This window comes from Triturus cristatus, chromosome 4_1 (assembly GCF_964204655.1).
Source record: "Triturus cristatus chromosome 4_1, aTriCri1.1, whole genome shotgun sequence".
Lineage (NCBI taxonomy): Eukaryota > Metazoa > Chordata > Amphibia > Caudata > Salamandridae > Triturus > Triturus cristatus.
The window spans coordinates 1,132,772,782-1,132,787,271 of NC_140585.1; the positions used below are offsets into that span (position 1 = coordinate 1,132,772,782).

The 14,490-nt window shown below is 42.0% G+C and overlaps 1 protein-coding gene across 1 annotated transcript in view; it reads right to left on the reverse strand.

The window, feature by feature from the left end:
- Window positions 1–1,862: 1,862 nt before the first annotated feature.
- LOC146856150 (V-type proton ATPase subunit S1-like) overlaps window positions 1,863–14,490 on the reverse strand; it is a 296,718-nt gene continuing 284,090 nt past the window's right edge. The window contains exon 10 of the mRNA XM_085654192.1: window positions 1,863–2,406. Coding sequence (XP_085510318.1) covers window positions 2,197–2,406 — 210 coding nt within the window. The 3' untranslated portion in view covers window positions 1,863–2,196. The remainder of the gene's footprint in view (window positions 2,407–14,490) is intronic.

The window sequence follows — 14,490 nt, forward strand, 5'->3', positions numbered from 1 at the left end:
TTTCTCACAACCTTCTCTCTTTTCCTCACCGCTCACTCTCTCCACGTCTTTGTCCTTCACCTTTGTCTACCTTTCTGTGAGGTCTCTCTCCACCCAATCTATCTGTGTCCATCTATTTGTGTCTTGAACTGCAAGTATTGCTAGTCAACTCACCCATTATTTCTATGATGACTCAATCTTAAATTTCTCAAATTGTTAGAAAGTGTTACATCAGGGTTCCAGTTCTTTGTTGACTAGAGTTGAATCATAAAATTAATCTCCAAGTCTCTAATCAACTCACTTGATTCTTCCATTCTCAAAGAATGTATGTATGAGTTTAAATGAAGATACTTAATTCTTGTTAACTTATTAAACAAAACCTTATTTGCACTCCATAAAACAAATTTTTTGTGAGTAAAATAATACACAGTATTTGAAAGTAAAGATAATGTTTGTTGGTGTACTTAATTTGAGCCGGTGGTTTATGGTGCTAGGCACTGGCACTCAATTATCAGCACCTGCACTGATGATAGCGTGCCAAATGTTGGTGCTGTTTGTCAGATTTGGAGACAAGCACAAACATAGTTGTTTGAAAATTCAATAGACCCTAAAAATGGCTGACACCTGTCTCCCAAACCATTCTGATAGCTTTGGGGGCCTGGAATAGTCTTAATTGTCACAGCTGGAGGGGTGAGATGCTTAGTAGTTGTGTTGGTATTGTGATTGGAAGCACTGGCAGGGGTAATGAATGACAAAACCGTCAGTGGCATCCTGACAATGGCATTTATTTTTTCTCAAATTGAGCACTGATTTGTTGTTGAAAACAATACATTTTTAAAAGGTTATTTATTTCATATTTATTTTCAAATAGTGCCTTATTGCCTTATTAGGATTGTGAGGGTGGGCTGGGGCCTGACAATGTGTCACAACACATAAGGGTGTTTTGTTGGGTTTAGTATAGGACCTTTCTCACGAGTGCATAATATCGAGCTCTGATCAACACAAACTGGAGCTAGTAATCTTGCAAGTGGGAATTATGCCCAGAATTATGCCCAGAGCTGCAGATCCTAAAGTCAGCTATTTCACTGGCATGAGGGTGAGTTGCTGGAGGTTTTCTTGGCAATGTCAGTGTGATGCCATGCCTCTTATCTCTTATATTTACATCATAGATGGGGGTTTAGTCAAGTAAGAGCACCAGTAGTGCCTACTACAGCAAAGACCCATTAAGCGACAGTAAGCACTGGCTTGGCATTCGGCCCAAACGTCAAAAAGGATCAGCAAAAGGGTTAGGGCTCTAATAGGACAGAGATGGCCAAAGAATAGGCAAGCTGAGGCTGGCAGTGCAAAGCAGAGATGTTCTTCTCCACTCAGTCCAAGATCAGTCCAAGGTCAGCCGTGTGCCCATGTCCCCGCATTGTCAGTGTTCGTGGAGACAAGAGATTTACCTGAGAAGGGGAAAAATGGCCCTTTCAATGGTGCCTACTGTGACCACTTTGTTTCACAAATGTGCTACACATATGCGCCTGGGACACACACACATGCAGAGTGCAATTTTACTGTAATCTCAGTCCTAGTCTCAGTGGCTGCTGGTGTCATTTGTGGGAGCAGAGACAAGCTGCACCAGTAGGCACTACATAGAACAATATTTCCTGCATTTTACTACCTCGATGATCATGATAAACTTCAAAATGATTTCCTAGTGCTAGTAATTTCGAAATGAGGGGGTGAGTGGCTACCACATTTTCATTTTGATCCTATCACAATAATTCCGCCCGCACTCTTGTGATAATACTTGCCTGATTTGAAATATATGAAACTTCTGAATAACCCATTAGCAATCTTTTCAGGCACACTGTATGCTAGGAAAAAACACAAATCATTACTTTTATAAGGTAATATTAAAGATACACTGTTTATTTCTGATTACAATCCTGGCAAAGTGAGAATGGAATGAAATACAAATGTGCTAGCTTTCTCAATAGCCATTAGAATGTTTAGATGTACACAATCAGTTCTACATATTCCTCATGTTAACTATAATCCGAACAGAAAATAGACTGTTGTCCAAAGATAGTATATGCCCCTCCTTTGAAAGAAACGTCCATTGTTTCTTCTCAAGGGAAGGCTTTCCTCCAGGATACACATTGCATTGGACACTCCAAGCAGGAAGCTCTTGTAGCTGCCCTCAGCTTACAGTGGTGAAGGAACATTGCACTGTTACTCCGTCTGGGACACTGACAGGGTCTGCCCTCGCGGGTCATCAAACTTATCGTTTGTCGTGAGCTGCATGAGCATATAGATGCCGTAGGCTAAGATCCACAACAAGATCAGACAGGAGACCAGCGCCATCCAGATGGGGGCAGAGAAGAAGCCGGTGCAGTCCGCGGCGTAGGAAAAGAGGCTGTTCTGGACATGGAAGCCCTGGATCTGTGCAGAAGAGAAGAGCATAGTGAGACACTGAGATATAGTGAGCTAACACTGAATGGACCTGCAAATGAACAATAAAATGGCGCACTAGATACTAAGCGGCATATTTACTACCATTTCATGCAACGCAGAGCACCAAGCTAAGTTGCTGCACTGCATTGCATGAAACGGAGACAGCAGATATGTGCCATATCTTCTAAGATACGGCGTATTTCTGCTGTCTCCTAGTGCTGATGCACTGTGTGCTGCCTAGCGCCAAAGCAGGCACCCTTGCACCATAGGGAGCCTGCGGCACAGGCAGAATTGTTTTTATGCAAGGAGGTATAGATATTTCTACTCATTACGCCTGCTTCAGGGACAATCCCTGACAATTGTGCTTTTTTGCAAAAACCCAGGTTTACTCACCTTAGTAAATCTGCCATTGCATCAAAATCCATGGCTGGATGCATGGGAACGCCCATGCGTTCCGCATCCCTGGCGCAAAGTAAAGCAAGGCAGAGCTATGCTTTGCCCTGAGTTGCTTTGTATTTACTAAACCACGAGAAGCCACGCTTTGTATATGTCAAAAAGGATTTTGCATCGGGCTGCACCATAAAAGTGACGCAACCCTGATACAAAACTTTAGTGAATCTGGGACTCTGGTACTAGAGTGCACAACGATATAGGGTTATCCAATGACTACATTCTTTAACCCCTTCAGCGCGGCGCGGATTACCGCGCTGTGCTGAAGATTCCGTGCGCGGGCGGGGCCATGACGGAGCGGTTCCGTCATGCGCACAGCGCGACCGACGCGCATGACGGAACCGCTCCGTCATACGCATCGAAGGGGTTAACAGGAGTGATGAAATGCAATGAGAGTCTCAAAAACTACCCACTAATAGTATGATTGAAAATGGTGCATATACGAATCCCAAAATGATAACATCCTGGTGGATGAAATGTGGTAGATGGGTACAGGGTTTTTCCATACCAAGCCAGGCGTAGTTTCTGAAAATTGATGAAAACGAAGGTGCCTTTATCTTCTGTGGAATAGTCAGGGGCGTAGCTTCAGGGGGGGGTTTGGGGTATTATACCCGTCCTAATAAATGTATTTTCTGAAAAAATAGTTGGGTACAAGTGCTTTCATTTGGGTATTGTGAGATGTCAATTGGATTTCACGAAGGATTTTTAAATACACACAGACAAAAACGCGCACACACTCTTCCCGCTTTGTTTTGAAAGTCCTCAGAATATTGGTTATTTCAACATATAGCGGTTTTTCTCATAGCACCCCTAAGAATTAGCATTCCTTTCCATTTCCCTGCCCATTCCGGCCCCCTCTCATTCACACTGCTTGTCCTATATTGAATTTAACCATGATATGCCTGCCTGACTGTGGGAAAATCTAAGTCTCTCCCCCTGCCCCCCAATCTTATTGACTAAGCTACGCCCCTGGAAATTGTTTCCATAACTCACAATCATTTTGTTTGCAAGGTTTACATTTCTCAGCTACACCCATGAGGGGAAGGTACGTCATATTATACCAGGGTAAAAAATATGTCGAAAATGGCAACATTGAAATATTGTAAACGTCCTGCCTTACATACAAAAGTGCAAATCACATAGCACTTTGCGACCTTTGTTCAGTCTTTCGTTTTTAACCTCTTCAATGCCCGTGACGAGCTGGTCTCGTCATGGGCCGCGATTGCGCTGTGCCCATGACGAGACCAGCTCGTCACAAACCCCGCCCGCTAATGAAACGGCCGGCACAGGGCGGGGAAAGGGGCGGGCACTGAAGGGGTTAAAGATGTGTGCGAAGCCCACAAGAAAAAAATCGACGTTGATTCTTAATTGGTTGCTAGTATCATTACTGCCGTAATTCTCATCCCACTACTCACACATGTTTGTGAAGAGGTGTTCACATCAATGCAACAGGCGCAATGGTACAACCTTCTGCCTCCCGCACGCTCCACCCTATTCCAATATGGCGACTGCGCCCCTTCTCTTCTCGAAGCATCGCAGCGCTAGCTCTAGATGAACGCTGCGACAGGTGATAGTGAGAGAAGGATGGAAGATACAGGCTAGTGAAGATTTTCTGTAATTAACCTGCTAACTAAAGATACTGAACACTGTGAGATCAGAAACAGCGAACAAAGGGTAAAAGATCTGCTGCTCCCAAAATGATACTCTGCTAAGGGTTCTAGCTCACTCGTGTGTTCAGAAGAAACATGCTTTAGAGTGCTTTCAAGAATTTAGCCAAAGAATACCACAATTCTTGTGTATGCAATATATGCAGCATGTTTCTAGTGCAACACCTTGAGCCTGAAATATGATACCACTGAACTCCTCCAGGATACTTGGGGCATATCTATGAGGGCCTTGCGTCATGCGTGCACCACACAAAGTGGCACATGCACGACACAAAGCTCCAAGCCGTATTTATGAAGCCACGCAAAGCCACTTTGCATGGCTTCACCAATATGGAGTAATGCAAGGCAAATTGCTGCATCGCCTTAACCTGTGCAAGAAAGGCATTCCATGGGTGTTGTGTGGGTGTTCCCTTTCGCAACTCTCATGGTTTTTGACACATTTTCAGATTTACAAGGACTTGTAAACCCTTGAAATGTGTCAAAAGCTTACGCCTCCCAAGGTGAGACATAAGGAGAAATATCTTTATTTCTCTCAGGTTTTTCCTCTTTCTATGTGTGCTGAATTCTGCAGCACACATAGAAAGAGGAAAACACTTCCATGGATTGTTTTTGTACAGGAAGGTGTCACTTCCTGCACAAAAACAATCCTGCTGACAGCACAGGCACCAGGCACAATGGTGCAATGGTTCCTGCATTTGCACTAGGCTGCCGAAACAACACGAGCACAGGGGTAAAGAACAGTGATGCACCGTCCTGGATAAATACAGCGCATTCGTTCCCTGTTCCACCATTCACATAAATATGCCCCTTAGAGGGGAAGGAGAATAATATTAGGCAAAAAAAAACTTTTAAACGAATAAAGCACATTGACAAACTCTTTGATGGTACACAATTAACCTTCTAATAGGCAAGTTCAGATGAAATATAGATTCACAAATGTACAGTGACCTTACTGGCTATGTTTAGTTTTAGGTGTATCATTTTGTAAAGCGCATGGTTACACCACCGGTGTGTCTCCTCGCTAATACAGACTTCTGAGTGGAGCAGATGGGGAAGCTATACCTGACATGAGTCCCTACAACATAAAGAGGATCTAAGTGTTCTAGTTTGAATATGGGAACAGCCAGGTCTTTAATCCCTTGTGAAAAGTGCTTTCGTAAGGTTCGGTTCTCAAGTCACTGGCAAAGTATTCCAACTCTTGGCTGCGAGGATCGAGCTCCCATCATGACTTTTTGAATTCTTGTCAAGTGACCAAGAATGTTCCTCTAGATCTTAAATTACGTGCTGTATGTAAGAGATTATCATAGGGCAAAGGAATCTCGGACCTTTTTTCCATAAAATTCTGTGACAGTATCACATAGCCTTAAAAGTAATCCTGTTCTCCACAGGAAGCCAGTGGAGGGTAGCCAGAGCATTCCCGGCAAATGCTCTTTTTAGAAGGTTCAGGACTAGAGGATATTACCATAATCTATCTGGGATGTGACCAAGGCATGAACAGTAATTTTTCTGGCAGCAATCGGTAATATATCTAGGAGTTTACTTAGGACTTTGAGAGTCCTGAAACATTTCCCATCAACCTTCCTGATTTGGCTCTCAAACGTTAGTTTGGAATCCAGCCAAATCCCTAGGTTTTTAACTTCTGCTTTCGGGGCAGGAATTTGCCCCAAAGCCTCTGCCACCAGGCCAATGACCATATAGAGAGGACTTTCCCAACTATCATTATTTCAGTTTTGTTGCCATTTAGTTTTAGGCAATGGTTGGACATCCATAAGGCTAGCTCCTCTAGGCGTAAAGAGAACTGATTTGCAGCCTGCACCAAGTCCTGAGATAGAGTGACTGTAAGTTGTGTATCATCGGCGTATGATACGACTGCTACATTGTGTTTTTCCACTAGTTCAGCAAGGGAGCCTCTATTGAGATTAAATGAAGTAGGATTTAATATCGAGCCCTGTGGTACTCCCTGAGTAAGAGGGATACTCTTTGATATGTACAGGTGCTAAGTAACTTGAAAACTCTGTGATGTGAGGAAGGAGGTCATCCAGCATAGAGCTGAACCCCTAACCCTGCAATTACTTAATCTATTGAGGAGTAGGTTATGAGATACTGTATCAAATGCTGCGCTAAGGTCCAGTAGGACAAGCGCAGCAGTTTGCCCTTCATCAGCACATTTCCTTAGAGTTTCAATTGCGAAGAGTAGGGCCAACTCTGTGGAGTGGGAGACTCTGAAACCAGATTATGAGGAGTGAAACAGATCATTCAAATTAATATGATTTACAAGTTGCTTGTTCACCAATTTCCTTTCTCCGCAATTTTTGCGAAGAATGATAGCAACGAAATAGGACGTGAATTTTCTAACAATACTGGATCTGCTGAAGGTTTTTTCAGTAAAGGAAGTACTATCAATTGCGTCCATTTCTGGGGAATTTCACCTAGGCTAAAAGATAGAGCTATTTACTGTGAAACATAGGGCAAAATGATGTTTACACCTTGCATTAAGATTTTAGGTGAGGCTTGGTCTAGAGGAGACCCTGATTTAATAGTCATGGCCATGCCCTTCAGATTTTCCAGCACCCTAAATTCATCAAGGGTATTCCCCCCGAATGTTGCTTCAGGAAAAGTGTCCTGATTTATGCAACTACGTGCTTCAGATGGGAAGGTGCCATAAATGGTTGCTACATTGGACACAAAAAAGTCGGCAATTTTATTGCAGTTCTCAGGGGAAGTAGACGCAGGGGCCGTTATACATTGAGGCGAGGTCAGAGATTTCATTAAACTAGGTCGCCAATGTCCTCTTCCTTTGAGTATTCAGAGTAGTCAAGGGTGCTATTTCCTCAAGTGCTTTTGATATCCAGTTTTGAACATCCCTATTTGCTATGTTAATACCCTCCTCTAGTTTAGAGCTAGTGTTTGAAAGAGTCTGAGAGAAGATTTCAGGATTAAACCTAGTCCACTTGCTACGAGTAATTGCCTGGCTAGGATAAGCAGGAACGAGCCCACGAAAATGCACAGAAAAGGCCATCAGACAGTGGTCTGACCAGGGAACTGTTAATGGTACATCCATCTCAATCCCAGCAAAGTTGGCAAATATCGGGTCTAGAATATGTCCCAATTAATGAGTAGAAGAACTTACTTTTTGAGACAGGTTCAGGGACATGTGCTCCTTACATGGAGATTGTGTTTCTAAATTGGAATTATCAAAGTGCAAGTTAAGATCACTTAAGATTAACAAATTATTATAGTGTAATGCTGGCTGAACCATATTCTCTACAAGGCTAGATATAAATTGTGATGCAGGACCTGGTGGACGATAAATTAAAAAAAACACTATTGTATGATCTTCTGCTGCAAAGAGGGTTAAAAAAAGGCCATACAGTTCTCAAGATTAGTCACCTTAATGCAGCATTTCAAGGATAGTTTGTATATTATCACTGTTCCTCCTTCTCTTTGCAGTGGACGATCCTGTCTGAGTATCCCAAATCCTTGCAGTAGTGCATCCTGGATATCAGGTACAGCACACTCATTCAGCCACATTTCAGTAAGAAACAGAGCGTCAGGCTGTTTATCAATTAGGATCTCAAAAATCTTGTTTTTATGTTTGATTAATGAGCGACAGCTTTTTGAGAGAAGTTGCAAATTAGATTCATTAAATAGGGCCTGTTTCTTGGGTTCAAAGTTAACATTACAGTGAGGACATTTGAGCAGAGGAGAGTCTCCTGTAATTTTGTGCAAACACGCTTCCGAAATATTAGGGGCTAAGTCACGGAGAGAATCAGGTGAGTAGTAGAGATGTTGATGGATGTTGCAACTGGCAGGGGTTCTGGCCCCTGGTCCTAGCCGGATGCTGACGGGCATAGACGAGCTTGCCAGCGGCGCAATCCCTGCGCGTGTCTGCTGCGTGTCAGCGTCACGGCTATCATTTATCAGATCTTAGATAGGCAGTCCCGAACAACTAGACTACCAACCTCCAAAAATGGCGCTTGCCAGCGTCTAGACCGAAGGAAGGAGAAAGAACACTCCCTTGTGTCTATTGGCAGGAGTACAGAAGCCCCCAACCCTCCTGAGCAGCAGCAAGATAGCGGTAAAGGCCACAGAAACCGGTGAGAAAAAGGCCATGCCTGCACCCTGCAACACGCAGCAGTGCACAGGGCGAAAATTATTTAAAAATGCTTTTTGAAAAAAAAATCAAAGTCTGCATAAAAATATACAAATAAACAACGACACAGCTCACACCACTCACGAGAGTAGAACTATTTATGAAGACTGATGATTATGTCTTTTTTAATCCATCTGATGATGTTTGTCGTTATTTAAATGCTTATATGTATGTCTTTTATGTATTTATGAAAACACATTTTTCATAAATTGTCATATTTGCTATTTGAAAGGCGTTTTTGCACGGTATTACACAGCACATTTGGGTGCTTGAGCTTTGCATCCTTTAATATTTGTTGCCTATGATCCTTCCTATCCAAGTAACCTGCGTCAGTTCATTGGTTTTGTTTGGAATAAGACCTGTCCCCTTGCTTCTTGGGGTTACATGACTTTAAGTGTAGTCCTGATATATGATAACCAACCAGTGTCCGCTTTAGTGCTGGTGGTGCCTGGCCCCCCCCAGTGACCTCCTTCGCTATGGATTCACTCACAACCAGCCTTTAACAGTGCCCTTCATGTCTTCATAACCATTCTCTCTCACATGCATTTCTTTTGTTTTGTAGTGCCAGAGCACACTACATCACACACATTACAGTGAGACAATGAATCATATGTGTCTAAATCGGTGCAAAGGAAATGTTACATCAGACAGAGGAGCACAAGGTATATGAGTCACATGTCATCCATAGTAGTAGGCAGTAAAGTTTAAGACTGCTTGGTCTGGAGAAGCACAAACCCAGACTTTAATCAGTAACAGCATGGTTGGAGGCTGTGTTTAATAACGAGAATCGATTTTTACCCAAATTAACCCTTTTTGTAACATTAGGATGATGAAAGACCAGGAAAGAAGATGTAAATTTCTAACCTATACCTTGCAGTTTGCATGCAGCTCTTTGTTTACTGTTAATATCTCACTGTTCAATATTAGGATTTTAATTTAGAAACTGCAAGTAACAAAAGGATCTCTGTAGAAAAAGCAGTAACTCATTAAACTATTCCCTTTATATGCACTTCTGTGATCTGCATGATTCACCTTCTTTGTAGCAGGCATATTAATCCTCTTTACTACCTTATGATGAGTCAAAACTTCCACTAGACAAAACTCCAATCTCTGTCCAGCAGACTCATTAATCACTAGAGTTATCTTGACATTTTTATTGTTGTCTGTAACTTGCAGGAGGCAAAGATGCTGCAGCAGGTACTTTTACATCCAAAATATATTTGAAAACATGGCGCTCCACCCCACTCGCCGTCAGCAACTGGTGCCAGCCCAGATGAGACTCATAAACCAGGGATGAGTAAGTTGCACATCCACTGCCTGTCACATGTGATTGCAGTTTGTGTGGTAGAACCATGGCTATTGGTCACATCACAAATCGTACAATTAGTGGGTCACAAGACAATCACTCTAATAAATATTATTAGACAGCTCACAATTTTCGACCCCCATGTGATTGGCTGCAAATGTAGGGATGGTAGTCTAAAAGGGACAACAGACCTCAGTTCCTGAATTTGTTGTCCCAAACTGGGAACATTGTTACAGCAGTTTGTGTCCATTAAAGGGACATGCGGTGCTTCAAAAAAATCAGGGGAAGCAGGGAGTGTCCCCAGAGCCACCTGACATTACTCCCAAAGTGAACAGCTTCCCCATTGCGAATAAGTTATGATCCGACTTAAAATGAATGGTAACTGATTAATGGTTTGTGTCACAAACCATTGATACATACCCTGTCAAAATGTAACTAGGAGGGGGATACTCGTTCATGTCGCCTAACATCTGTAATTTGGAGAGGCTCACAAAAGCTCTTTTGTGAGTCATAAATATATTTCGGAATAGTAAAAGGGCTGTTATACATTGTAAAAAGCACTTTTGCAATCATAAATCCTATGATTTTGCAAATCACAGGCTTTTCAACAATAATTACTAAAGAACACGTGAATCATGCACAATATGGCTTGTCTAGTAGGCAACAACATCTGTTAATTCCCCTGAAAGGGCAATATTTTACTTTCATAGCTAAATCATTCAAAATAAAAGCAATTTAAGCCAAAGGCATGTTCATCTGTGTTTTTGTCTTATGCCTCACATTTTTTAACTGATATCAGTGGCTACATTATTTACCTTAAAAGCCTTATTTAAAATATCCAACCGGCCTAAATGTCGAATATTTTAAACATCTGCTCATAGGAACCGAAAGACACACTTCAGTTGCTTGATGTTTGAGTAAAAGGTGTTAATATGATTGGCACCGTTACTTCTGTCCTCTATATAAAGACTCTAAGGGGAACAAATTAACATATCATTCACACATACCTCCACTCATTGAAAACTGTTGCTGTATTTAAATGAACAGGCGTTTAAAGAATACAGATTTGGTTTATGAACCAAATGGGTTCTTGTGACATTCCTGGTTGTTCCACAAGGGTGTAATATGACTAATTCACCATATATAGAAATACTTTCTAAATTCCACTTTTATTACCGAAGTGTAATGCACATACCATTTCTTCTCTATTAAAACCACAGTACTTATGGCACAGTCAAAAATGATTCGCTGAATGTAAAAAAACACTCATAATGTACACTCACAATATGTCTTTGACAACAAAACAACCGCAAACTTCAACATGGACTTTCCCATGAACATCCTTCCACAAAATGTAAAAGCAAAACTCAATAGCTGCAAACTCTTTACCACTCCATTCCCCTCAAAACCCCCCCAAATAGAGATTTATCCCCAGGATCTCCCTTCCACACAGTGGCGTAGCGCCGTGGGTGCAGGGGAAGGTCAACTCTGGCCAGCACTTTTTCGAGGGCGGCGGCAAGCGCAAGGTAAGTTTTTTAAAATACATTTTATTGTCCCTCCTCGTCGTCTCTTGCCTCCCCCTTACCTGCACTGTCCATCAGTGGGCGGAAAACTCAGGGATCGCCACGGGCAGCAAAAGCTCTAGCTACGCCATTGCTCCCACAGTGGTATCCCAAATAAAGTTCGGATCAGCCTCTAATTTTAGGTTGAATATACCCCATAAACTGCTGCTCAGGTTGTATGCGAAGATGCAATATACCTCGAGCAACTTCCCTGCTGTCCCCAGTTGATTCTCATGAGAGCAAAGACATCCCTTTGAGCTACATTCCATGGAGCGAATTCGGACAAAACAGCAACGTCCTGATCATAGCTCATGGTAGCACGAAGGCAAGTTCTACCTATGCAGTCGATTTGTTTTGCTTTGTGGCATCAAGCATGTGTTAATGATTTTCCCATTCAAAATATGTGGATACATTTTGTTGAGGGTTCTCATAGGTGCAGACAAGTTGTAAGAAGCATTCCAAACTTAAACCTAAAAAATCGTGTATTTTAATATCATTGAGTCATGGCTCACAATGCTGGTCTGTCAGAACAATGCCCAGAGGGCTAAATTAGTACAGCCTCTATTTGCCAAGATTGCAAAGTCCTGACCTAGAGTTCAATCATGGCTGGTACAAGTTTTCACCCTCCTCAGTTCCTGCTCAACTTTTGTGCTGCTGACTCCACGAATTTGATGACCTGCAGAAACTATTTTTCCATGGTGACGATTGAGTTGGAGCTGTGCAGGTTTCCCATCCATAAAACACATAAGAGCTTTTATCTGAGTCAATGTCAGTGACTTTTCCCCAATTGCAGGGCCATATCCAATGCAGCAGACCAAGCACTCTGAATGTGCAGCAGATAAGTTGAAACCGTATGGTAAGCCATGACTGGGGGCGAACTAGACATGCTCTAGAATTCTCACACAGCTAATATTGGCAGAGGTAGCGGACACTGCTAGAATTCAATTTTTTTCACTCTGAATGGCATAACTACAGACAAGAGAGGGTTGAAGATTGTCAGAGTTCTGAAGCCTTTAAGCACTTGCAAGCCTTCAAGAGAGCCTCTGAGGTTTGACCTTGAATTGGGTAGAACTATCTTGGGACATAAGAAGTTAAACAAAAATGTTTTTTTAAATAATAACACCCAAAAGATGCCTCCCATAATGTAATCAAGCCCACCTTCTTCAATGCCCAGCCTTTCCCACTTTGCCATGGCTTTTGGAGCTGTTTCAGAGGAGCTTGAGGCTTGAAATGATCCCGGTTCATGTAACTCATCCAAATGGAGAGTCCAAGAACCACGCCCTTCCACAGAATGAATTGCTGACACATTCATCCGGAACCCAGATACAAATTAGGACAATGATTTGTTTTGGGGTACTGCCTACTGGAAATAATTCTGGTGCAACTGCAGAGTAGATGTCCTGAAGAAGAGACTTCTTTAGCGGGAAAACACATATGACATCCCTTTTGAACTGGTGCCTCCGTCTCTCCTTCTTCCAGCAGATCCAGAGAGTAAACATGCATTTCCTTGACTGGGCAAAGGTTTTACAGACTTTAGTTACATTGTGCTTGGGAACAATTTACTGAGTCATGTTCTAATCAGAGTAATGTCGACAAAAGGCTAAGATAAAAGGCAATTTGCTACCACCATATTCATAAAGCGAGAATTGTGAATGTGACATTTACAAATATACCTAACAAGTACTGTCTTTCATTTCATTACAGCAGTAATGCTGAAAAATACACTGCACAGAAACAAGATAATTTGGTGGTGAACCTATAAGCACAATACCTCAGCTTCCATTTGTTCTAAAGGCTTCATAAATTCTGTCAAGATACTTGGATACGGAGTTAAGAGTAGCATATATATAATTGCCTATATATACTACAGACTATATTGCAGTATATATTCTGGATATGTGATTTTTGTACGCAACATATTTTAAACCCATTATTCTTGTAGTATACCTCTCATACCCTCCCATTTAACTGGTATTTTGTCCTGTGCAATGAACTCACCAAGGGGTTTACTCATTGACATTTACTACATGTGGCCTTGGTTCCTGGGCTGCCAAAGTTTATGATCATTACTTCCCACCCCTCTCTTGTTCTAACAACAGTTGTATTTGAGTTTCCATTTTCTTCCACAATCTTCTGGAGGACCGAACGAGAACCTTATGAAACAGGTGGAGCTCAACCTAGGCTTTCCTCTGTATAGTGGGGTCAGGGATGGAAGGGACAACTACTTCAGAAGAAATCAAATCTTTTATTGATGATTTAGAAGCAACTTTTGACCATTTAACTCCATTAACAACCAACAGTACGCCGAGGATACATAATGAACGCTCGTCTATCAACTGTGTAGGTTTTTCTCTACGACTCTGCCACCTGGACCTAGATGTATTTTGAAGTTTAACCACAATAGGAGGGGCAGGCACACAAATAGGCCCAAACATTTGAGGAAAGGACAATTTACTATTGTAGCGCTAATTGCTTTTCTGGTGTCCTTGCTGTAGTATTGGCAAGCATGGAGAACAAGCATTTGCAATGCAATAGGTCTCTCATTTACGCGAGTTTGAGCAATTGACATTGCAAATTAAAATGCCTTGTATTTTTGTTTTCTTTTTTAAAACATAAATAAAAGGCATTGTCATTTACAATGCCAATAGCTTAATCTCGCATAAATGTGAGACCTATTGCATTGCAAAAGCTAGTTTGTTATGTAAAACCACACATTGCACTAGTAGTCCCTGACACTGAAAGGACCTCCTTACTGTGCGGATGCGTGCATTGTGCAAGAACAGAATGTCATCACTCACAGTTAGGCGGCCAATGGCCAGAGTGGTCAAAGCCTGTGAGCCAAGCTGTAAGCTTTGATGGTCAGATGTAAAATATGAATGCCACTACATCACTACAGCACTACAGCAGATGAATGGATGGAGAGAGCTAATGGAA